Raw genomic sequence first — 24,654 nt, forward strand, 5'->3', positions numbered from 1 at the left:
AGAAGAAGAAGAAGAAGGAGGAGAAGAAGAAGAAGAAGGAGGAGAAGAAGAAGAAGGAGGAGAAGAAGAAGGAGGAGAAGAAGAACAAGAAGGAGAAGGAGAGGAAGGAGGAGAGGGGGAGAGGAGGAGGAGGATGACAGGATAGGAGAAAACTGCAGAAGTGCCGAGAACAAACCTTGTCCAGGGCACCAATCGAACCTGCGACCCAGCGCTTACAAGGCAGACGCGCTACACTCTAATCACTCCAAGCTAAACCAGGCTGGCTAAAGATTTAAGGAATCCTCTTACAAAACCAGTACCTATGTATAAGGAGTCCTTAACTTTAACTGAAAGGAAAAGACAAATCCCCCAGTGGGCTAAGGAGCCAAGACCACTTGAATGCTTGAATCAGAATTATAGTTAAATGGTCCTCAGCACATTCGTAAAACATGGGGTCTTGTGTCTAATTTAAATTCCGTTGGCATGTTGGCGTCGTTTGAGTACCCCTGGATTAGAAACCACTTGAGTTGAAGATCTGAAGATCCCATCTTTCAATCATTCAAATCTTTTTTTTTTTTTTTTGCCCATCAGGTTTTTTTTTGCCCTAAGATATATTTTTCTTTTTGCCCTAAGATATATTTTTCCCGATCTTCCTTTGTATTTTTCAACGATTTCGCTCTTTTCCTTTCAAATTCTCAATGATTCTGATATATCTTTTCAATTTGATTCGCTGATATCGTATCTTCTTTTCAATGATTTCCATGGGATATGGTTTTCTTCTCTCAAGTCTCTGATTTTATTCTCTTCTAGTGTTCTTTCAGTCTTTTTCAACGAGCTTTCTTTCATTTCTTGTGATGCCCTCTTCAATTTTAATTCAATGCAGAAAAAAAAACCGCCATCATTATAATTTTGCCTTTTCTTTTTCTTCTTCGTCTTCTTCTTTTTCTTCTCCTTCTTCTACGTTTTGTTCTTTTTCTTCTTCTTCTCCTTCTTCTTCTTCTTCTCCTCCTTCTTCTTCTCCACCTCCTCCTCCTCTTCCTTCTTCTTCTCCACCTCCTCCTTCTTCTTCTCCTCTTGGAGAGAGAGAGAGAGAGAGAGAGAGAGAGAGAGAGAGATTTAACAGTGGTGAGATTTTCAGAAGGGGAATAAGCCATAATAAACCAATAAACCCATAAATCGGTTTTCTACTGGTGCTCTAGAATCCAGGTTGAATAATCACTAAAAGGTGTAGTGGTTAACGCGTTGGACTTCAAATCTGGAGGGTGCTGGTTCGAGTCCATAGAAAAGCATAAAAAATTTCTAGGTTTATTATCTGGGGAACGATAGAGTGAAGGAGACAATAAGTTATAACTAGAAACCTTTTTTGGCCGCCTAGTTTGCTTGGGGGGTGGATTGTCTGCCTTGTAACCTCTAGGTCGCGGGTTCGACACGCCACTGGAAGAATGTATGTATGACGTATGTGTGTTCTAGTGCCTTGGTTTTTATACGATTTTCCCTTTGTCAAAAGAACCTATCACCTATCGTACCTATGTACATATCGTACCTATGTGATTTCGCGATTATGTTCGCGTGATATACTAATGTCCATTCATTTTGTTTATTTTTATCTATCTTATGAAACATTTCCCATCCAAAGGAGGCAGCTACATTCCTGGGTCTACTGGATGAGGACACGGACGAGGAGGACTTGTGACCACCACCACCACCACCACCACCACCAGCACCAACACCAGCACCAACACCCACCAACACCAACAACAACACCAACAACAACACCAACAACAACACCAACAACAACACCAACAACAACACCAACAACATCAACAACATCACCAACAACCGAGATATTCGCCATTTTGTTTTTTCTTTAAAATACACGACCTTCCCTTAATAAACCGGTCAGAACTTTTTTTCGGTTAAACATAGAGAAAAATGGTTTTCATGACTGAAATCTGCACAAAATTTCCATTGAAATAAATAAAACTTAAAACAGTAAAATTATCTTTTTGCTACCTTTTGGTAAGTTTTAATTTAGAAATTTCCCTGATCAGCATTTTCTTTTAAATTTTCAAGAGGAAATTTAACCAGGAAAAAAAGGTCAAATCTGCTGGCATGCAACAGGAAACATATTCCTGAAGTCTCAGCTTTAAAACAGTACCTATTTTGTCCAAATATGTCAATTTTTCAGGGAACCACAAACCATTTTCTTCTGGGAACGCGTACATAGAGCTCGTGCATGGCGGATTTTCTGTGATAAAAATGATCACGAGTACACATTTACCTTTCATATCCTATGGAAAATCAGTTTTTCGAAAATATCTCGTTAACCGTTCATCCTACGTAAAATTGTATTGCGAGATAAAACGTAGAGCGAAATTTACATTTCCATCGCAAAATGTAGTGAACAATAAATTGGAGGCTGTTCCTTATCACCTCGCCCGCTGTCACCATCACACTCCGAGTCTGAAATAATTTATTAACATTACAGTTATTATCCCATCAAATATCTTCTTCTTCGCCTTTTCCCATATTCAGATGGGGTCGGCCTTTGTCGTCGGCCTCTCAATCAGCTTTAGAGTGATCCCTTTGAGGCCAACTGGTTTTGGGTAAACAAAATTTTCCGAGTGGGATGCCCTTCGCACTCAATCTTCGCTATTGATATAGCGTGAGGAAATTTGGGCTAGTCTTCTCCCTGTTTATAGTCCCCTAGCTAGACGCTGATCTACTCTCTGTTTATAGTCCCTCAGCCAGACAGATTACCCCATCAAATATAAAATCAAATCCCAAATTATTTGTGTTTAAGCAGAGCTTTTTCACAACATTTGTGGATATCACAGCATTACTAAGTGCCTCATTTGCAATCAATTTCCGTATTTCAATATTTTTTTTACACTGGTAATGCCGCCACTGGTCGCTACTCGATTAAAGTAGCTACTCAATTGTCCTCACACGAGGTTGAGTGCACCCCGGACTCCAAGCAAAAAACCCAAAAAACTTCGACCCCGCCGGGAATCGAACTCGGGACCTCCGGCGTGCATTAGACAGGAGTAGAGAAGGCTGATTGTTTAAGGATGTTCGAAGCCTGTCAGAAACCGGGAGTCCTACCTTCAACTTTGTCTCCCTGATGTCCACTGTCTTCCACTGCTTTCTTGTTGTTTCTACCAGTCTGCTGATCATCGTCAAATATGATTCTTGCTGATTGCTTCACGGTTCCGGTCAAATCGGTAGATTCCTCGTCTGCAAATAGAATATGAGAAGGGGATTGAGATTTCGTGCCTAAAGATCTGAGTATCTCATTATTCTCATTAGAAAATTACACCTAACACCCAATTTGACAAGATCTCAATAAGTCTTGAGCTTTCAAAAAAGGTACTATGATAAAGATTTCCTTGAATTATCAATTAAAAAATGTGCATTTAATTCTAAAGAAGCGTCTTATTAGAAAGGTCCTCGTGATTTAGTCGCGGTTTTCAGGATTTATTTGCGATTTTCATGTATGTAAAATTTTCCTCGTTTTTTGCTACTCGTAATTTAAAATTTTGTTGGTGGTACTTATTGGCGAACACATAAGCTTAACCCATCCTTTGGGCATTTGCCCCTACACCTGAATCTTAGAGTGGGCTTTTTGTGTGTCGAGTTAAGCTGGACTAATGAGAACTGGCACGGACACAAGCTCTCCTCTTAGGACCTGGGCACACAACTCACCTGTAACTATCTGCACGGCAATCTTCAAGTGTCCCTTCACATCTCCCTTCTCGTTCACGATGGCAACCTTCTGGATAAGTGGGATGGGGTACATCAGATTACTCAGATACACAAAGGCTCGGCCTACCAGGCGAAACCAGGGGAATCTATCGTAGAATGGATCCCCGCCCGTGAGGGATTCAATGTTGTAGTCGGGAGAAGTAGGGGACATTTCGGCCTCATTGTGGTACATTTCTCGCATCATCTCCAAACGTTGCCTGGAACCAGACCCAATGAGAGGAGGGAGGTTAATAATGATGTAATTGAGGAAGAGTGGATAGGAACAGAAGTTCTGAAACAGAACCTATGTACCTTGTACGAGTATGTATATGAAAATAAAGGTAAACGAAGTAATATAATATGAACATTTCATTAAGCTTGAAGCAAGGAAAGCAAAATTACAAAACACAAAATTTTATCTATGTTTTGTAAAAGAAATGCTATAGAAAGAAAAGTAAAAATGAAATCATAATAAAGAAAGAAAAATATGAGAAATATTGGCAATCCATCAAAAATTGTCTAACTATGTATGTAGTTATATGTGTAAATTTGAAAGAAGTACTAACGTAAATTAATGCAATATGACTTTCTTGACATTGAAATGTGAAAATCACATTAATTATGTTTCCATGACATACAACCAAAAAACGACAAATGCCACAATGCAAAATCTTCAAGTTGTGTAAAAAGTGCAAATGAAAGTGGTACATAACCAAGAATATACATACTGAGAAAAACCAGTGATTCTGCGGAGAAATAATAATAAATTTATTGCAGGGCTAAATTCGTCACATCGAATTCAAAGAGAACACATAATAAAACAAATGAAATAAAAGACACAGGCTTTCATGTAATTAAATACAAAACCGGCGTGAACGACCTGGTATTCCTAATAATAATAATAATAATAATAATAATAATAAATAATAATAATAAATATACACAATCGCAAGCTCTGATAGACGAAAATGAAAGGTATGAAAAAGGGGAAAGGGGAGGGCAGCACCAACCTTGAAGGCAAAAGATTGGTAAACGAGAATTTCGGATTGAGACATTGCAAAAAGTCTTCCTTTATGTAAGGCTCGGGGGCGTTGATATCATCTAAGTCTGCGTTGTATACATGACGCATGCGGTCTAGCCTCTCTCTGGATCAAAACACAAGAATATAACCGGACTTGTAAGCAAAAATCATAGCAAGGTCAATCCTTTGCCTCTCTAAGGATGATGGAAAAAGAATAAGACGCTACGAAAACGAAAAAACCAGAGTTCTTTTTTGGGCGATCTACAAAACGATGCAAACGAACTCGACAGTTAGGGGGAAATGAAAGGTTTATGTATATATTCCAATAAATCGCTGAAGTTTAGAAATGGTATCCGGATATTCCAATAAATCGCTGAATCTAAGAAATGATATCCGGATATTTCAATAAATCGCTGAATCTAAGAAATGGTATCCGAATATTCCAATAAATCGCTGAATCTAAGAAATGGTATCCGGATATTCCAATAAATCCCGTGTCTTCTGGCTCTGGAATGATAGTAATGGTTTGTTACGGAGGGTTCGTAGCTTCGCCTTAAACATACCACTTTGTGTGGTTAAATATAAGCGGCCTCTATTAATCCCCGATCTATATGTTTCCTACCTGGCCTCGATTGTGATATGTAACGTCAAATCTTAATTCGTTTTCGCGCCTCCCGGTACGCTTGATCAAGGAGGCGTCAAGTCAAGACGAATATTCCAATAAATCCCTGAATCTAAGAAATGGTATCCGGATATTCCAATAAATCGCTGAATCTAAGAAATGGTATCCGGATATTCCAATAAATCGCTGAATCTAAGAAATGGTATCCGGATATTTCAATAAATCGCTGAATCTAAGAAATGGTATCCGGATATTCCAACAAATCGCTGAATCTAAGAAATGGTATCCGGTTGGGCAATTGCCAATCGTGTGCTGCTGGCTTTTCCCGGCTCCATTCAGGCTGTGTAAAAATGCGAGTAGGCGGGTAGCTTTGAACCGAATGGAGAGTAGTAACCCCAGTCACTAAAAACTTTCGCAGTTTTACAGTAACGCTGAACCCCTTATCGGTTCAAGAAAAGATTACTTTTACCCATCTTATTTAATTTTCTTTTCCCTCCCCAGACATATGAAGCTCGTATTGATGCCCTACAGAAGCAAGTGGAAGAACAAAGCATGACTATGTCTCTGTATAGTTCGTATACCCCGGATGACTTTAACACTGAAGAAGACATATTTGGTGAGTAGAGAAAATAGAAATAGGAAAATAACTAAAATAAAATAGGAGAGAGGGAGCTAGGCATAGAAATACATAGGTCTCTTATAAAACTTATTTACTTATAGTGGAACAACCCTATCTAGGGAAATTGAAATAAAGATGCTCCTTATGTTTGAACATTTCAAAGAAATACATCGTCTGGTCAGTCTAGATAAATTAATTTACTTGTTAATCTCCCGCAAATCAAACTAAACCCCAAGTCCCATACTATGTGTTCCAGTGAATCCCTTATTTGACGCAGAATGTACGTGGACAGAGAGGGAGTTTGCGTTGGCAGCCTGGGCATTCCGAAAGTGGAAGTACCACCAGTTTACTTCCCTACGAGATGACCTCTGGGGCAATGCCATCTTCCTCAAGGAGGCCAATGCTATCTCTGTGGAGCTGAAGAAGAAAGTAAGTCAGCTATATTCTAACTTTTGCCTGGAAAATAGATAGGTACATATTAATTTTAACTTTATTTTTCAAAACTTCTTTAATACTTAAAGTTTTATGTTTTATCTCAACATTCAATACTGAAAATCACGTTTCCATGTGTTGACCTGTCTTTGTTTTTGAGACGCTTAGACATGTATGATTCATTCATACCCATGATAAATTCACCGTGAGTAAGATTCATCAAAGTTGACTTGAAAGTCCCTACCGGGGGAAAATGGCGGTCGATCTCATTGGCTTCTCATTCTTCTGACCGCAGGTTCAATTCCAGTTCACTCTTCTCACGGACACTCTCTATTCTCCTCTCCCTCCGGACCTGGTCTCCTCAGTAGAAGAAGAAGATGAAGACAGACCTCTGCCTCGTACTATAGTGGCTGTTGAAGTGTTGGACACCAAGAATGGAGCAACACATTACTGGGCCCTGCAGAAACTAAGGTGAGCTATCTAGCCTGAATCTTATGACTTCCATCCCATCACTGTGTAATATACCTACATTATCTACCCTTTAGATATGTGTAAATAATTAGTGAGCCATAAAAAGAACTACTACTTTCAGGCCGAGGTCCACAAAGTGAATTTAAACTCAGTTAAAGTTTAAATCTCGGATTAAGCAATCTGATTGGTTGATTTTTAAAAAATCAAAAAAATTAGCCAATCAGATTGCTTAAACCGAGATTAAAACTTAAACGGGGTTTAAACTCACTTTGTAGACTACTCAGTCAATGAGTCAGATCCTAACCCTACACCTATGGAGTGTTGAAAAGTGAGTTGTCTGTTTTAAGTTGACTCATTGATTGAGTAGTCCATTGAAAAGGAGTAGTTCTTTTTTATAACTCACTCACTCTTTACACTTTGCTACTACCCTACAGGCCCGATCCCACCTGTCGTGATTTTCACAGTACTGTTTCCCAAATGTCCTGTAGCCATGCTAGACAATGTTATTTAAATGAAAGTGTCCCCACTACACACGACACGTTTTTTTTTTTTCGAACGACACAAAATGTCCTGAAGGCAATGTAATTTAAATGAGAGAATTCCCATCACACACGACACGATTTACTAAGTAAATAGTTAAGTACAAAATCAGATAAGTATCTGATAGGGGGCTAGTGAATCGGGATACTTTTGTCTAATCTCACTTTACCTGGAATTTACAAAGAGCGGCAAACTGAATCTAGTGTTTTTGAAGCTGCTCGTTTTCTGCATCGGAAGGAAATAATTGAGCACAAACGAGTTAACTTCTGCGTCTTGTGGAATCACCAGAATGATGTGATCTATGGCATGATAATGCTGATAGATAAAACTCAGAAGGTGTTCCAGAAATGTAGATGCACATGAACTGCTCCAAGCGAGGAGATGTATGAACACAGAATTCCTGAAGAAGGGGAAAGCAATCGTAGTTTTCCACCTATTTTTCGAGCTTTACTTGAGCTAGATAACGAGTAGATTATCAGAACCATACACACTATGGTTCAAGTGTTGAAGTCAGTGACTTAAATGACACTGTTGCTAGACTGTAAAGTTTTCTTCAGGTGAAATTCAAAATTTACTCAAGAAATCATCAGTACAATTTTTCAGGGAAGAACTTACAAAGTAAAGGTCTTTTTATTTGGACATTTCTGCCTTTGTACTTACTTGTAACGCAACTGCGAACACTGGTAAACTTCCCTCATCCATTCCAGCCAAAAATCTCTCAGTATACTTGGTACAGGTGGGTAATCGTCCAGACAAATAACACTCAAAGGCTCATCACCTTCACCTCTCTGACTTAGACAGATGAAGCTTTTCTCTATAAGCTCAGGTAGATTGAGATTGGGGCCAAACCAGGCGGTTGTTGTGTCTGTGAAGAACTCCCGGATATATGGCAGATCGCTGTGGGAGGTGTCACTTATTTTGAAGTCCATCTTCGTGGGGTGAATTGAGTTGGATGTGAATGACCTGTGTTTACTCTAGAAGGTGACGGAGTGCGAAATGTAGTTTGGCTGAAAAGAGTTCGTTTCTAGGAGATTTGAAATGAAGTTCAAGTTTACAATATATGTACATAATATCTGCTTTTTCTTCTTTTCTTTTTAGTTCTTTTTAGATTCCTTGTGTGCCGCGTCCATTTTTAACTAGGACTATAAATTGCACTACTGCAATAACGTACGTACCATTTATCATATGTATAATCTAGCGCAATTTACATATGACAAGCATGTACGCTTGACACAGGAGAAATTTCCCCTGAAATTCCTAATCAGACTAGCAAAATCGCCCTCTATGTTTCAGCATCGGAGCTCATCATGAGCAAAATGGCAGAGACTCCCAACGCAGGCGAAAACGTGGACTGGGACATATTACATAGCTACTCATTTTCCTCACGAGGCTGAGTGGGCCCCGCAACAGCCAGTCACGGTATCAATCATTTGCATGATACACAATTTCTTGGCCCCGCCGGGAATCGAACCCGGGTCTCCCGCGTGCAAGGCGAGCGCAGTGATCACTACGCCATGGGAGCTGACACAAGAGAAAATATTAAACAAACCATACTAATGAATAGAAGTGTCCTCAACGAAGCCTTGGACTACAGCTCTGACTCTGACCCAAGCATAAAATGAAGAAATTGAGCTCAGTATTTTTTCTGTGATGGTCGCTGGTCCCGGAAAGGAGGGTTATAGTCAATCCCTCGTGAGCATTTCCCCGTTAATGATCCATGGTTGCCGTTGTGGCTGCACAGCAAGGTTTTTGTTTCAAGGAAAAGACGGCCCACCCTGTTTATAAAGGAGATTACCAGTGTACGAAATGATAAGAAGATAAAAGCGTACAAAATCATGTCAGCTTGAAGAATAGGGGTTTGAAGACAAATCATGGGTCAATCGGTATTTTTTCCGTGATGGTCGATGGACTCGGAAAGGAGGGTTATAGTCAATCTGAGCATTTCCCCGTTAATGATCCATAATTGCCGTTGTGGCACCAAAGTTTTTGTTTCAAGGAAAAGACGGCCCACCCTGTTTATAAAGGAGATTGTACCAGTGTACGAAATGATAAGAAGATAAAAGCGTACAAAATCATGTCAGCTTGAAGAATAGGGGTTTGAAGACAAATCATGGGTCAAATGTTTCGGCGTACCTACATACCTACCTAATACCTACCTATCTACCTACTACCTAGGTATACCTAGAATCAAGAAAGAAAGAAATCAAGACAAAGTAGATGTATCGTTTTGCCCCGTGTTCCCCAATGAAGTTAGATTAGCTACCCTATTCACAAATCAGCTTGTAGGAATAGGAACCAAATTCAGTACGACCGATAATAATTTATTAAAATCCCTACTAATAATTAAGTCACAGTGTTAAGACTATTAAGCATTAAGACCTGGACGGATGCCACTGAAAAGCTTTTTTTTTTTCTTTTTTTTAAGAGGTTTGACAGAGGGAACTGTATTTGCTAGGGTCTTATCCTCCCGACTTCGAAGAGAGAAGGAAGACAGGATAGGAGGAAAGCCAGCCGTTCCGAGAACGAACATTGTCCCATCAGGATAAAATCCGCCCGGGGCGGGAATCGAACCCGCGGCCTAGCGCTTACAAGGCAGACGCGCCACCAACCAAGCTAACTAGGCTGGGCAGTAGTGTAATTGATAAATGTCCAACCTTAGCACTGAGAGTTAACACAGTGTCAAGGGTTTTCTTTGACGTCACCCATTTGATTTACACAGGCCAGTATTTCTTGAACTCTGGATTAACTAAATCTAAAAACTCTCTGTGGTAAGATCATAAGTAACAACTACAGGTACAAGACACAAGTTTTTAGATAAAACACTCAACAAATCACCTCATTTCCATCAGTCCCAATAATTTGTCCTCCAATCTCCATCCTTCATGAATGTCATCTCCACCTCCACCTTTTCCTCATTAATCTCCATTTACTCCCCACATCTCCATCTCCAATTAACCCCCAGATTTCAATCTCCATTCTACCTCCCCACAATCAACTCTCATCCTCCCCTACTCAATCATTTCCCTCTCTACCCCCCCTCCACAATAATTTCCCCCTCTTCCTGTATTCTATTATTTACACAAAGTACTCTGACAATGCATCGAATTTCTTGGCACAGGTCTCCTGTTTTTCCCTCTTTCCCTCCTCTCGATCTTTTATCCCTCCTCTACATCTTTTATCCCACGTTGTCAACAGGTTGACCTCTCCACAACTTGGCAACATGTTCCTAACACATCCCCCCTTTTTTCCCTTTTCGCCCTCTCCCTCTTCTTCTTTCTCCCTCTTCCTTTCCTTCCTCCTGTGCCTCCATCTCCTGCTCCTTTGGTTAATTCTTTCTCCTCTTTTTCTCCCTTACAGCTTCTTCCTCCGCTTATTCCTCCATCTCCTCTTTCTTCCTCTCCTTTCTCCTCTTTCCCTTTGTTCCTCTCTTCTCCTTTTCTTGTCTCTTTTCTTCCTCTCCTCCATCTTCATCTTCTTTTTCTCTTCCTCTTTTCCCTTCTTCTGCAGTTTCTTCTTGGCCCGGAGTAGGATTTTTTCCCATTTCATATCATTAGCATTTATTTGCCCAAGAGATTTACTTGTTGACTTTTTGTACTTTGTACATAGTGTAGCATTGTAGCAAGTATACATAGGGTGTCTAAATAAGGGTGAAGAGTACAGGGTGATTAAGATGTCTCTGCTATCCGGGAGTAGGGCAGTTCGCTTCCGGGTCGTAATGGAGAAGTTTTCTTGATTTTTTGTACATACTGTAGCAAGTGTATAAGGCTAGCTACTCACTATCAGGTAGACTTAACGACAGGTACACCTGATCAGGTCTACCTGATAGTCTGTGTGCTTATCAAGTATCAGGTAGACCTGACAGGTGGACCTTTTGAGCCGTACTTGTTAGGTCTACCTGATTGTGAGTGGCTGGCCTTACAGATTGCAGACACTACAGAGCATACAGATGAACCAAGATTACAACGGAGCCAGCAGAAGCGACAGCACGTCGAATGCACCATCAGTTGCGCCTGTTAGGTAGGCTTGCCAAACGTCCCGAATTGGCCGGGACAGCCCCGAATTTCAGGGGGTGTCCCGGCGTCCCGTTCAGTTTTTCATTTTGGGGCGTTTTGTCCCGAATTTCCGTTTTTGTCCCAGAAAAACCTGCACAAAAGTTATGAACACAAAAAAGCCAATAACACACACAAAAGTACCCTAACCGAGAAACCCTAATATTACACGAAAGTCGAAAACTCACGTTCAGCCAAAAGTTTCAAAAGTTCCCCCCGCGCTTTCGATGGCAAAGCGGCGAAAGGGAGGAGAAAGCCACAGAAATGCGAGAGCTTTATCTTGGATAGGAGAAAGCGCTCTGCAAGCTTTTTGAGTCAAAAATAAATGTGAGTCTTCTCTATTGACACTTCTTGGGTTTCAAAGTTGTCGGAACACACAGAACAACCCTCTCTCGTTTGAAACTTTTTGAAGCTTCGAACTCAAATTTCCTGAACGAAGTTTCACCAACAATTGACTTCCCAATCTCTTCCTTTGTCCCTGCTTTATCACATTCTCCCCTCTTCCTTCTCCTCCTCGTATTCCTTTCCCCTAATCCTTATTCTTCTCTCTGTTCTTCTCTTCCTCCAATCTCTTTGCACGTCTCCTTCTCGCCATCCTATTCCTGCTCCTCCTCCTCCTCTTCTTCTTCTTCTTTGCCAACGACTTTCCCCAATTCTTCTCTTTCGTTGTCTTTCTTCTTCACCTCTTTTCTTCCTCTGTTCGTTATTTCAAATCTTTGCAAGTTGTGCCTTTGATCTATTAGAAGAGAGGGAGGAAGAGGAGGAGAAGTCGGAAGAGGAGGAGAAGGAGGAAGAGGAGGAGGAAGAGGAGGAGGAGGAGAGGAAAGAAGATAAAGGTACAGGGATGTTACAACTTGAAACTTCATGTCGGTCACTTATTTTGAATGATAAATCGACTGATTTGCAATGAGATCATTTATTGCACATTCTTTCACACCCATCCCTATCCGGGAACAGAAAAGTTCAAAGAAATTCCGCCCTGGTCGGGATTCGAACCCAACTCTTTCCAGATGAGAGTCAGTCCTCCCATTCCGCCAGAGAGGTGGGCTAATACAACGGTATGTGTTGGAGCTTAATCTATTTCTTGATTGAAGACTCGGTAACTTTGTGCAGGCCCATTTCAACTATTGGGCTGTATGGAAACCGAATAGGTACTACTTCTATTTCTGTATCAATTATCCATACTATCAATAAACCTCTCGTATCTTCATATCTGATGACATTTCCAGCAAATTCCAGCCTCCTGTCACCACTGTCAATATTTCAGCATATCTCTCTATCAGCCTCCCAAAAACCAATTTGAGCTCGCATTTATATTTCATTCGTAAGCTTAGAGAACACTTATCGGTACCTTATTGACACGTTGAAATTTACTTTGACACATTGAAATTAGGTACCTAGTTTGACACTTTTAGTGTTCAGGGAGGGAAATTTGGAGAGAGAGAGGGAGAGAGAGTGAGAGAGAGTGTGAGAGAGAGAGAGCGAGAGAGAGAGAGAGAGAGAGAGAAAGAAGGTGAACAAAGAGGGATTTCCTAAAAGCAAAACTAGGAGCCCCTCTTCTCTGTTCCTTTCTCTCTCCCTCTCTCTCTCTCTCTCTCTCTCTCTCTCTCTCTCTCTCTCTCTCTGGTCTCTCTCGTTTCATCCATTTAATCCTTTTCTTCTTTCTCTATGTCTTCTTCTTTTCTTTTTTTTTCTCTTTCTATTTCTGCCTCTCTTCTTCTCTTTTCCTCAATATCTTCCTTTTCTCTCTGTTTTTCTGCATCTTTCTCTATGTCTTCTTCTTTTCTCTTTATCTCTATTTTCTCTCTTTTTCTCTCCTTGTTTCTCTCTTTATCTCTATTTTCTCTCTTTTCCTCAGCTCTCTCTCTCTCGCTAAAATATTTTATTAAAATGAAAGAAAAAGAAAAAAAAACTTCATTTAGCTACCTAAAACATTTTTTTTTCTTTTCAATTTCTTTCCCAACTATTTTTGTTCTCTTCTTTCTACTAGGTAAGAAACTTACTTTTCGTGTTTTGTTGAAAAAAAAAAATAATAAGAATAAGAAAGAATAAAAAAAAATAATAATAAAAAAAACATTCCACTTATCTACTCCTCCTTTCTTTTTCTCTCTCTTCCCCACTTTCTCTTTCTTATTCTCTCTCTCTACCTACCTCTCATTAGTCCATCCTCTTTTCTTCCACTTACTCCTCCTTTAATCTCTTTCTCTCTCTCTCATCTGAGTTCTCCCTCTTTTTCTCTCTCTCTCCTTATATCTGTTGTTTCTCTTTCTCTATTTCACACAATTTTTCTCTCTCTCTTACAGCCAGCATAGTTAGTTAGTTTGGAAGGTAGCGCGTCTGACTTGTAAGCGCTATGTCGTGGATTCGATTTCCGCCTGAGGCAGATTTTATCCTAAACAGATAAGGTTCGTACGGTTGGCTTTCTCCTATCCTAATGTCTTCCTTCTCTCTTCGCTTTCGGGACGATAAGATTTTAGCACTTACAGTCTCCTAACCTGTCTTCTTATTTGCGCTTCTGGGATGATTACGTAAGACCTTAACAGTTACAGTTCTCTCTATCGAAACACTTGAATAAAAAAAAAATCTCCCGCACATTCACGTATTCTACCCAGATATAAAATATGGCGCACATTTTCGCGTGTTGTGTCTGCCCTTGTTTTTCTTTGCGAACTAACAGTTTCTGGAGGAGGGGAGCGCGCTCCGAAACTTTTAATTCCCGCCCGTAAATATGGGAGCGCAAAGTTTAGGTGCGCTCCGCGCCCCCTTCCTCTGGTCTAGGTTTAATAATATGTGTGCAATGTGCTTGCCTAGGGTCCTGGGAGGAGGGGTTTGGTGCACCCCCTTAATAGCTCTCTCTATAAGTAGAGAGTTTTCTCTCTAAGACAGTAAGAGACAAGGCCAAGGGAAGTTGTATGGGTCATGTTCAGGCCAAAGGATTGCTGAACTTTGGAGACTAAACGTTCAAGTCCAAAAGGCTAAAGTTGAGGCAAAAAGTTACAGAGAGCCAGTAGAGAGGCAAAGGTATGAAAAATTCCAGGCCAACCTCAGAGGATTGCAGGTTAATATCGCTTTTTTTTTTGTAGCCTATAATAAGTTATAACACTTATAACTTAAAACACACGGTATTGCTGTCTACAGAAAGCATCCGAACATAACGATGTATCCCATGTCCAGATCACACTACCTCTTCAGATACCATTCACGCTCGACGTTCCTTAGCTTCGGTGAAAGCATTGTGCATAACACTTATATTAGCTATATCTTGGCTGTGTTTACCATCACACCTATTACTTAAAATAAAGTGTTTTGTTTTTATCAAATTATCTTTGCAAATATTAATATTAACTGTTTTGGGAAAACTTTTCTCCCTCCTCCTCTTCCCCTCTCTCCTCCTTTTCCTCCTCTTTCTAGCCCTTCTCTCTCTCTCTCTCTCTCTCTCTCTCTCTCGAAGTTATTACTCTCCTCCTCCTTTTCTTCTTCTTCCACGTTTTCTCCTCTCCTTCTTATCCTCCTCCAGTTATTACCCTATCTGTTACACCTCTTTTCTTCTGCTTTTCTGCTTCTCCTTTTCCTTCGTTCTCCCACTCTCGTTTTTCTCCTCCTCCTCACTTCCTACTTTATCCTCCTCCTCATTTTCCTCCTGTTCTCCTTCTTTTCCTCCTCCATCACCTCCTCCTCATTCCTTTCCTCCAGATGTTGGGTATTCTCCACACCTCTATTCTCCTTTTTCTCTCTTCCCCTCTCCTCTTTCCTCTTCTCCTCCTCCTTCTCCACCTCTTATCTTCTTCTCCTCTTCTCCTCCTTTTCCTACTCCCCCTTTCTCTCCTCCACCTCCTTCCAGTTGATAATTTAATTTTCCTAATGGCACAACATGGGGAAAATACAATTGTTTTCGCCTTTTAACCCTGAAGTGACCTTTTCCACGCCCTCTGACGAAGGTTAACCCATTTTCGTCTTGGGCGTCAATCCTAGGTAGATATCAACTATGGCTACCGGCAATAGAATCTGGAAGGGTTAACGTCTGAAGCAACATGGTGTGGTGGCTACTTCGGGTTCGGAGTGCACTCAGCCTCGTCAGGACACTTAAGGAGATGGTTGTGTCAATCTCAGCGAAAAGGAGATGCAGAAAAATCTGATTTGACTTGAGATGTTACTCGTATGTTCGAAAGTTATGGCACAGCAAACAGAGAAACTAGGTACATAATTCCCAAAATCATATACAGTCATGCGCACCATAGAACGAGAATAAAAGATCTTTTGCTTTGTACCAATGTACCATTGTTTACATTATTCTTGTTCAATATTGTTAAAAATAAAGTACCTACCTAGGTACTTGAAAAAAAAAAAAAAAAAAAAAAAAAAAAACCAAAGCCGCAACAATAGTATGGTAGCAAGCAGTGTTTCTTCTTCCAGTTCCAACGAGTAAGTAGTTGCCTCACAGTGTGAAGTCCTCGGATCAGGCCTAATCCGGTCAAGGTGAAAGTTTTAAAAGACTTAGGTTGGATTTCACCAATATTTTTTCAGCCCTTAGAAAGCCTCTAAAGTTTCATTTGATTTGTATAGGCTTAACAGAGCTAATAAGCTAACAAGCTGTTAAGGGCTAAACAGAAGGTTGGTGAAACCCACTTTTATTGATTTTTTTTTTTCTTTTCCTATCGAATCCTACGTTACCCTGATAATATGTACGCGTATGTATATCGCGGTTAAAATCTAGGTTTCGTAATCTGAAATCATGGGTTCGACAAATCGACACCGAGGTTATTGCTTGCAGGAGTCATCGTTTTTTACTTTTCCTAATTTAATTCCTAATACTGACGTTTCTTTCCGATATCATTACCGTACAAACATACTGTGTAGTTGATTCCAATTCTTGGCGTTATTTTTCAACACGAATTGTTCTTTGAATGACAAATATTTAAATAATAGGTAATAATATTGTATTTTGTTCTCCTCCTCCAGGAATCTATCTCCAGACAAGACGGCCAGGAGTTTATTCGAGGACTCCAGGGGTCGTCCAGACTCTAACGAGGCCACTCAAGATACCTCAGTGATCCTGTACGTACCAGAGATAGAGGAGATCCGAATCAGTCCCGTAGTGTCCAGGAAAGGATATCTGAATATACTCGAGCAAAAGACCAATGGATGGAAGAAGAGATGGGTGGTAAGTACTGAGAGAGAAAAAAAGGACCCAGTTCCATTACTTTCCTTCCCATAGCGACGGGTTGATGCAAGAAAAACAGGCCTTATGTAATTAGAAAGTATTGGAATCGGTCCGAATTTCCGAAATCGGGAAATGGGAGGAAAATGTGGACCTTTTGAGTCCAGATTCTGATTTCTTCATTTCCCCTACTTTCTGTCCCCATCCTCGGTTTTGATTTCCCCTACTTTGTCCCCCAGGCGGTGCGTCGGCCCTATGTGTTTATATTCCGAGACGAGAAAGATCCAGTAGAGCGAGCCCTAGTCAACTTAGCCACCGCTCAGGTAGAATATTCTGAGGATCAACAGGCAATGGTAAGTCTTCATAATATATATTATTGAACCCAATTTGTAAACAAAACTGTATTAATAAAGATGTGCTCAATTAAACTGATAACATAATGAGACATCTTGTTCGAAGCTGACAGTCTAAATAAATCACCACTTGTAATTATTATGTCCCCCATGTGCACTTCCTTACTTGAAAATAGAATGAAACAAAAAGAATTTTAATCGTGTTAAGCATAGGTACTTCAATGCTTGTTAGTCCAGCCACTCACTATCAGGTAGAGCTGACAGGTACACCTGATCATGTCCGCCGGATACCTGATGAGCACACTCACTATGAGGTAGACCTGACAGGTACGGCTGAACAGGTCCGCCTGTCAGGTCTACCTCATACCTGATAGTGAGTGGCTGGCCTTAAAAATCTCAAATAAATGTCCTCTGTTTTCAGGTGCGAGTTCCGTTCAGTTTCAGTGTGGTGACCAAGCACGGAGGCTATCTAATGCAGACAGCAGGGGCGCGTGAGGTGCACGAGTGGTTGTACGCCATCAATCCTCTCCTGGCCGGGCAGATCAGATCCAAGACTAGCCGGAGACAGCCCCCTGCATCCCCGGCCCTGGGGCCTAGTAGTACCCAATGTCTGCCTCAGTGAGACGGGGGGTTGGCGTGTCCGCCATTCTGGTGGGGGGACTACGAGGAAGAAGCCTCGGGACTCCCCACCTATTTCTGTAGTTAATTCTGACGTGCTATACCTACTTCGCTAATCCTGACTTAACCTGGTATAGCAGTGCAATAGCCCTAAACAAAAATGGACGCGGCACACAAGAGATCAAGAAGAGACCGCCTGAACATAATAATAATAATAACCTGGATGTGAATGGTCACGTGTAACCAGCATGAACCCCCGACTCTTCATGGAAAAAGATATACAGGGGGTGGTGGGCTATTTTTGAGACAGGTACTTACTTTTGAGATACCTATTTCAATTGTATTAAATACATGCTAGTACCGAAGTATGGAGATCTCTTCACCAGGTCATATGTGTTGGTTGTTTCGGGTTACTGAAAAAGTAATTGTCTCAGAATTGGCCGTCTCAAAGTTATATCAACCCACCCGAAACTCTCTCAAAACGTGGCTAGTCTTACCACGACAGATTGTTTGGTAATTGAGTTCATTCATGAAATGAGAATTAAGTACAAGCACGATTCTCCATTTCAATCCAACCTGGTGGTAATTTCTAGCCTTGGGCGGTCAGCATGCAATACAGTCGAACCTGGATATATTTATTTATTTGTATAGGGATGTTGCGATATATCGAAAACCGATATATATCGATATATTTTTCGTCGATTTATCGATATATTTGCAACTCATTTACATCCCTAGCGCCTGTTTTGTATCCGCATGGGTGCCGATATGGGCGATCTCGTGTTGCTGGCATTTCCCGGTCCCACGTCCCATGCACACAGGCTGTGTGAGGTTAAAACGATACGCTTTTCCCGACTCTACTCAGGTCCCCCTATATATCTGGGTTTGGGATTATATGAAGAGACAAACACAATGATAAATCTCTGAGCTTTAGCTTTTCAGGCTCTTCTGTATGAGAGAGAGAGAGAGAGAGAGAGAGAGAGAGAGAGAGAGAGAGCTTACTTATCGTACCTTCCTGCTTTGTAGGCGTTCAAAGGCGGCAGCGTCGAGTGCTAGACACATCATCTACCTATGTGAGAGGTGAAGAGAACCTCCATGGCTGGCGACCAAGAGGGGACAGTCTCATTTTCGACCACCAATGGGAACTGGAGAAGTTGACCCGGCTACAAGCTGTAGAACGAGTGAGACATATGCTGCTGGTGAAGGACAAACTGGGATACGATAGGACACCCACTACCAAGTCTGAAAAGGTAAGAGATAGAGAGGGGGGGGTCCAGAAAAGCTAGCAGCACGAGATTCTCCAGATAGTCACCCATCCGCTTAACAACCACGTGAACCGTTGCTTAACTTCAGTGATCCGTATGGAGCTGATGCAAGAGTATGTCCTATCGCCGCACCGCTGCGCTGACTGCTTACGAGTATCTAATGCAAACAAGTCTTACACGGATACGGATGGCTCAAAAATTTGACGATCTCAAACAATGAACAGAGAAAAGTAAAATTGAATTATTTTCCAATAGATTCTTATGTGTAACAACCTACCTATGGGTTCTAGGGGTACTACCTAGACAGATGGGAGATGGTTCTATTGCTTTTCTGAACTCTGGATGGTTCTATTGCTTCACTCAAGTCTGGGTTTCCACTTTCCAATACGTTTTAATATTCAATACTGCTGTTTGAACTTTGAAGCCCCATCAGCGACATATGAGTATTACGTATATATCTCTCTGCTAAATAATATCTCTACCTGCCCCAGAACCATATATCTCTCTGCTAAATAATATATCTATCTATCTGCTAAGGATTGACATTACTCAGAGCTGTCATCTGTCAGATACATGCATCCTCATATCAAATATCGAACGGGTTCGAATAGAAATAAATAATATACAGGGTGCTATACCTGCCTTGTTGATCACCTTGTATTTTAAACTGAACAGCTCAATGCTCATAGTAGGTCACACCAAAGATTTCACATCCTGATGGCCTAATTCTAAGGGAACTTAAGTGCAGTTGCTAAGGTCTTATCGTCCCAAAAGCGAAGAGAGAACTTCTTTCTCGGCGAAGAGAGAAGGAGGACAGGATAGGGTTGGGACATCGACATCGATGTTTTGAAAACATCGATACATCGGAACAAAAACATCGATGTCAACATCGATGTTTTTCTTCCTGGATGTGAATGGCCACGTGTAACCAGCATGAACCCCCGACTCTTCATGGAAAAAGATGTACGGGGGGGGGTGGGCTATTTTTGAGACAGGTACTTACTTTTGAGATACCTATTTCAATTGTATTAAATACATGCTAGTACCGAAGTATGGAGATACATGAAAAGTCTCTTCACCAGGTCATATGTGTTGGTTTTTTCGGGTTACTGAAAAAGTAATTGTCTCGGAATTGGCTGTCTCAAAGTTATATCAACCCACCCGAAACTCTCAAAACCTGGCTAGTCTTACCACGACAGATCGTTTGGTAATTGAGTTCATTCATGAAATGAGTATTAAGTACAAGCACGATTCTTCATTTCAATCCAACCTGGTGGTAATTTCTAGCCTTGGGCGGTCAGCATGCAATACAGTCGAACCTGGATATATTTATTTATTTGTATAAATTTACGGGAATTCCCATTTTTACAATTGAAAATTATCCTAATACAATTTAACATTAAATAATCATTAGGAGAGTATAAATTTACGGGAATTCCCATTTTTACAATTGAAAATTATCCTAATACAATTTAACATTAAATAATCATTAGGAGATATAAAATAATCCAGGGGACCACCCTTTTTTTCTCTTATATCAAGGTTTCCACTATATCAATTTCTCAAGGTCCAGCATGAAGGGCCCAGAAAATTTTCTCTTATATCCAGGTTCGACTGTACATAGGTTGTAAGGTGATCGTATGATTAATAGTTATACATACGCTGGGTCGTAATTACCTACCTATTAGAATAGGACATGATAGACGAGGTGTAAAAACGACGCGCGAAGGCTTACTAGTAAACCTTCTCTCTTGACGATTGTTTTAAAACCCGTGCGCAGAGTGCCTAAGTTTTTATTCGTCAAAATTACAGTCTCTGGAATGTAAAATTAATCCTCTGATTGTAAAATATAATCATGATGATAATGAATCGATGATGTAAACCTTTATTACCATCAGACACATTCTTGGCATACATTTACTGATAAACAACAAATTGCTTCCATGCCGATTCATTTCTTTCCAACTTTTGGGTTAGTTGATCTTCAATTTGCCAACCAAATCAGGATTCTCTCGTGATCAGTTCCAGGTTTAGATGTCTACTGATCGCGACATTGGTGAATGGTACAAGATTTTGTTATCATATAATTAGTAGAAGCGCCAAACAAATATGCAAATGGAACTTTTCATGTGCTGTGAGTATTTGGCAATCAATATTGAATGATGTCAGCAAGTGGTGATGTTTGTCTTATAAATAAATGGTCACGTTTTAATATAAGTACCACTAGAATAACCATTCCTCTGTGTTTACGTAACTTCAGACATTCCCCAAGTACTTGATCATGTTATATTATTTAGAAGAATCTCATTTCCCTGTTCTTTGTCCTTTTGCCTCCCTATCCCTCGAGTATATCTACGAAGTTGTCGATAGTATATGATAGAACATTAATGTTTTCCATCTGATTTTTCCTATATACCTAACATGGAAAAGACAAAGCCTAGCAATTTTTCGACATCATTTATGTAAATGTCATTACCCCGACCAAACAAAGCATAAATTGGACAAACACATTTCATAAACGTTATTTTACGGTTCAGCCACTATTAACGCGTTGAACTTTGGATCTGGAGGTTAGTGGTTCGAGTTCAAGTCAAGTCAGAAAATTCATCTAGGTGTAATATTTGGGGAACGAGATTTGTGACAAGCCATTAAGTATGCTTAACTTAATTAAAAATTCCTTATTCTGATAAATTATCGTTTTAGCCCCTAATGGTGAATATGTCCCGGCTGTGGTGGAGCACAGTGATGAACTCCCGTGTAGAGGCTTATTCCTGCTTCACCAGGGAATACAGAGGCGTATTCGACTTACCATTGTACACGAACAAGTGCCCGAAATACGATGGAAGGATGTCAAGGAATTGGTTGTAGGTGAGTAACTAGGGGACTTTTAAGTCCTATTAGGACAGGAATATAATATTCTATTCAAGATCTGAGAACCATAACCCTCGCTGGGAAAAAGTTTGAGGGAGAGTCCCTGGAAGCCCAACGGCAGCAAATTCATTTAATATATTTAACTTTTTTAGTATTTAACTAGTATTTTTTTAACTTTTTTGCCATTACAGCCCTCGGGGCTAAACGTTCCAATATTTCTTAGTCCTATTTGGACTAAGAATTTAAAATCAAAGGCTTTTTAGCCTATTTGGACAGCATAAACAAGGTATTCTCTACTCGTCTCCCCTTCAGGTCGTATTCGTAACACTCCTGAGCCAGAAATGGACGAGGACACAGACAGCTCCGTGCTCTCGTTAGGATTATTCGTGGAGTCAGATATGACTTCAAAAGAAGGAGGACAGGTCAGATATGACTTCAGGGTTTGATAGAGGGAACTGTAACAAAACAGAGGTCTCATCGTCCCGAAATCAAAGAGAGATGGAGGACAGGCTAGGACAAAGCCAGTCTATCCAAGAACAAATATCCCCTATTCAGGATAAATTTCGCCCCGGGCGGGAATCGAACCCGCGATCTAGCGCTTACAAGGCAGGCGCACCACCCTCCAAGCTAACTAGGCTTGTTAGATGTTACTTTGTGGCTGATAAAGAAATCCCTTTTAACTACTACTCGTACAGTAAGACCTTATAATTCTACTTGTTCAATATGTACTGTGTTCCCATGTTGTTCCCTTGTGTGTTCCCTGTTCTACGTTCATTCGTTCGTTCCGAACAATATGTTCAATATATGTACCATGTTATTTAACCCATAAAATAAACGAGATCTTATTTAGATTGCTGGGATAAAGGGACTTTTTAGTCTCATTCGAGCAGGATAAACAAGGTATATTCTATTCTACTTTTTCTGTTTCTCAGGAACCCCCAACCTCCGCCGCGAAAAACAACGACCTATCCCCGCTGGATGAAACCTGTGACTTATCCAATAGTATGGATAGAGAGGTAGAGAGATATGAATTTCCTAGGCGGTTTGATAGAGGTATCTGTAACTGCAACGGTCTTATCGTCACGAAAGAAGGAAGACAGGATAGCAGAAAGCCAGCCGTTATCGAACCTTATCTGTTTGGGATAAAATCCGCGCCGGGCGACCTAGCGTTTACAAGGCAGACGCGCTACCCTCCAACCTAACTAGGCTGACTATTTTATACCCTTTCTTGTGACTATTTCAGGAGATCTGCAATCTGGTGGCCAAAACAGGAAGTCTGGTAGATGGGCGATCCAGTCCGCCCCTGTTGCGAATTAACTCTCAGAACTTGAAGGAAGACGTGTACCAGCCGTGGGATATGACTGATCATGAGAGAGAGTTGGCCCTGAAATGTATTCGACTCATTCACGGCAGAATACCGTCGAAGGTAAGTCAGATATGAAAGAGTTTTAGATGGAAACTGCATTGAAGTTTTCTAACATTGAACAGTAGTTGATAAATAATAGCTATACTTATATTAGATCACCCAATCATGGATGGAGCATTTCGCATGATAAACATGCCTACTTACATAGCAAACGATATTAAGAACATATTTGAGTCATTGACATTTGAAATGTACAGACATGCCTACATTTGTTATTAATTTTACTCGTTGTCATCAGGGGTGCAATGCAGGCATTTTATTTCCTTGGACAAGTACACCCAGGTCAACACTCTCAAGCCATTTGCACAAACTGGCTTGCGCATGCCGGATTGTTCGGTTTGCACAAAACTGTAAGAGGAGCCTAGAAAAAGTTTCTTTGGCTTGTGCAAACTTCAAGTCTGCGTTCACACGCTACGATTTACTTGTGCAAACCGCTTGCGCAAGCCAGTTTGTGCAAATGGCTTGAGCGTGTAAACCCACCTTAGGGGTCAATATGAAGTTAACACAGACAACTATCTGCCTGTTCTCACACGGTAGCCACTTAATTAACCTATGTTCTTACACAAGGCTTTAACTTGGAGTCATTGATATTTGAAATGTACAGACATGCCTACATTTGTTATTAATTTTACTCGTTGTCATCAGGGGTGCAATGCAGGCATTTTCTTTCCTTGGACAAGTACACCCAGGTCAACACTCTCAAGCCATTTGCACAAACTGGCTTGCGCATGCCGGATTGTTCGGTTTGCACAAAAATATAGATGAGCCTAGAAAAAGTTTCTTTGCCTTGTGTAAACTTCAAGTCTGCGTTCACACGCTACGATTTACTTGTGAAACCGCGCAAATGGCTTGAGCGTGTAAACCCACCTTAGGGGTCAATATGAAGGTAACACAGACAACTATCTGCCTGTTCTCACACGGTAGCCACTTAATTAACCTATGTTCTTACACAAGGCTTTAACTTGAACGGCACCAACATCACGTGGCAATTGGACGATCACCCATCCAATCACTCGTCATGCCCGATTTTCCTTAACTTGAAGGATACAACAAGAGGCACTTCAGTCACGTGAACTCACGTGATTCCGACAGGTTCATGATGATTAAATCAAGTTCCTATTTCCTAGATTTGGATGATTAAGGAAATAATTTTGCCTGCATTTCACTCTTTCCATTTTCTTTTCTTGTATTTTGGCTTTTTGTTTTCCTCTCGACCCTACCTTGTGATATTTTTAGCTAATATTTTATTGAATTATATTTCATAATAATCTTTATTGATAAAAAAAAAGATTTGAATTTTGAGTATCATAATTATAATTATGTATTTTTCTGCTTCGTATTAAATTTTTATTTTTGTTGTAAGTAAAGAAGATACTGTGTGTATCAGTTGTAGTCCGTGTGATAGAGGGTGTGTCATTAGCTTGTTATTATAGATGTAAATTGAAATTTTCTGCATTTGTTTTTTTCAGAATAATAGCTCGGTTTA

At 40.5% G+C, this 24,654-nt stretch overlaps 5 protein-coding genes across 5 annotated transcripts; 3 read left to right on the forward strand and 2 right to left on the reverse strand.

The window, feature by feature from the left end:
• Window positions 1–2,356: 2,356 nt before the first annotated feature.
• LOC103513229 (kinesin-like protein unc-104) lies at window positions 2,357–4,905 on the reverse strand. Its single transcript, XM_008478043.2, has 4 exons — window positions 4,734–4,905; window positions 3,685–3,941; window positions 3,085–3,216; window positions 2,357–2,442 (listed from the first exon to the last, which is right to left on the reverse strand). The coding sequence occupies exons 1-4, from the start codon at window positions 4,850–4,852 to the stop codon at window positions 2,357–2,359; spliced, it is 594 nt and encodes a 197-aa protein (XP_008476265.1). The 5' UTR covers window positions 4,853–4,905.
• Window positions 4,906–5,565: 660 nt separating this feature from the next.
• On the forward strand, window positions 5,566–6,908 carry LOC103513230 (kinesin-like protein unc-104). The gene is made up of 4 exons (XM_008478044.2): window positions 5,566–5,655; window positions 5,868–5,982; window positions 6,242–6,414; window positions 6,713–6,908. The coding sequence occupies exons 1-4, from the start codon at window positions 5,566–5,568 to the stop codon at window positions 6,890–6,892; spliced, it is 558 nt and encodes a 185-aa protein (XP_008476266.1). The 3' UTR covers window positions 6,893–6,908.
• A 685-nt stretch (window positions 6,909–7,593) lies between these two features.
• On the reverse strand, window positions 7,594–8,410 carry LOC103513231. Its single transcript, XM_008478045.2, has 2 exons — window positions 8,089–8,410; window positions 7,594–7,828 (listed from the first exon to the last, which is right to left on the reverse strand). Exons 1-2 carry the CDS (start codon window positions 8,355–8,357, stop codon window positions 7,594–7,596), a joined length of 504 nt encoding a protein of 167 aa, XP_008476267.1. The 5' UTR covers window positions 8,358–8,410.
• Window positions 8,411–15,860: 7,450 nt separating this feature from the next.
• On the forward strand, window positions 15,861–17,798 carry LOC103513222 (kinesin-like protein unc-104). Its single transcript, XM_008478037.2, has 4 exons — window positions 15,861–15,899; window positions 16,437–16,638; window positions 16,875–16,988; window positions 17,410–17,798. The coding sequence occupies exons 1-4, from the start codon at window positions 15,862–15,864 to the stop codon at window positions 17,608–17,610; spliced, it is 555 nt and encodes a 184-aa protein (XP_008476259.1). The 5' UTR covers window position 15,861; the 3' UTR covers window positions 17,611–17,798.
• Window positions 17,799–18,626: 828 nt separating this feature from the next.
• On the forward strand, window positions 18,627–23,447 carry LOC103513233 (kinesin-like protein unc-104). The gene is made up of 2 exons (XM_026826493.1): window positions 18,627–18,856; window positions 22,986–23,447. Exons 1-2 carry the CDS (start codon window positions 18,797–18,799, stop codon window positions 23,181–23,183), a joined length of 258 nt encoding a protein of 85 aa, XP_026682294.1. The 5' UTR covers window positions 18,627–18,796; the 3' UTR covers window positions 23,184–23,447.
• Window positions 23,448–24,654: the final 1,207 nt, after the last annotated feature.

Source organism: Diaphorina citri, unplaced genomic scaffold (genome assembly GCF_000475195.1).
Source record: "Diaphorina citri unplaced genomic scaffold, Diaci psyllid genome assembly version 1.1 scaffold942, whole genome shotgun sequence".
Classification (NCBI taxonomy): Eukaryota; Metazoa; Arthropoda; class Insecta; order Hemiptera; family Psyllidae; genus Diaphorina; species Diaphorina citri.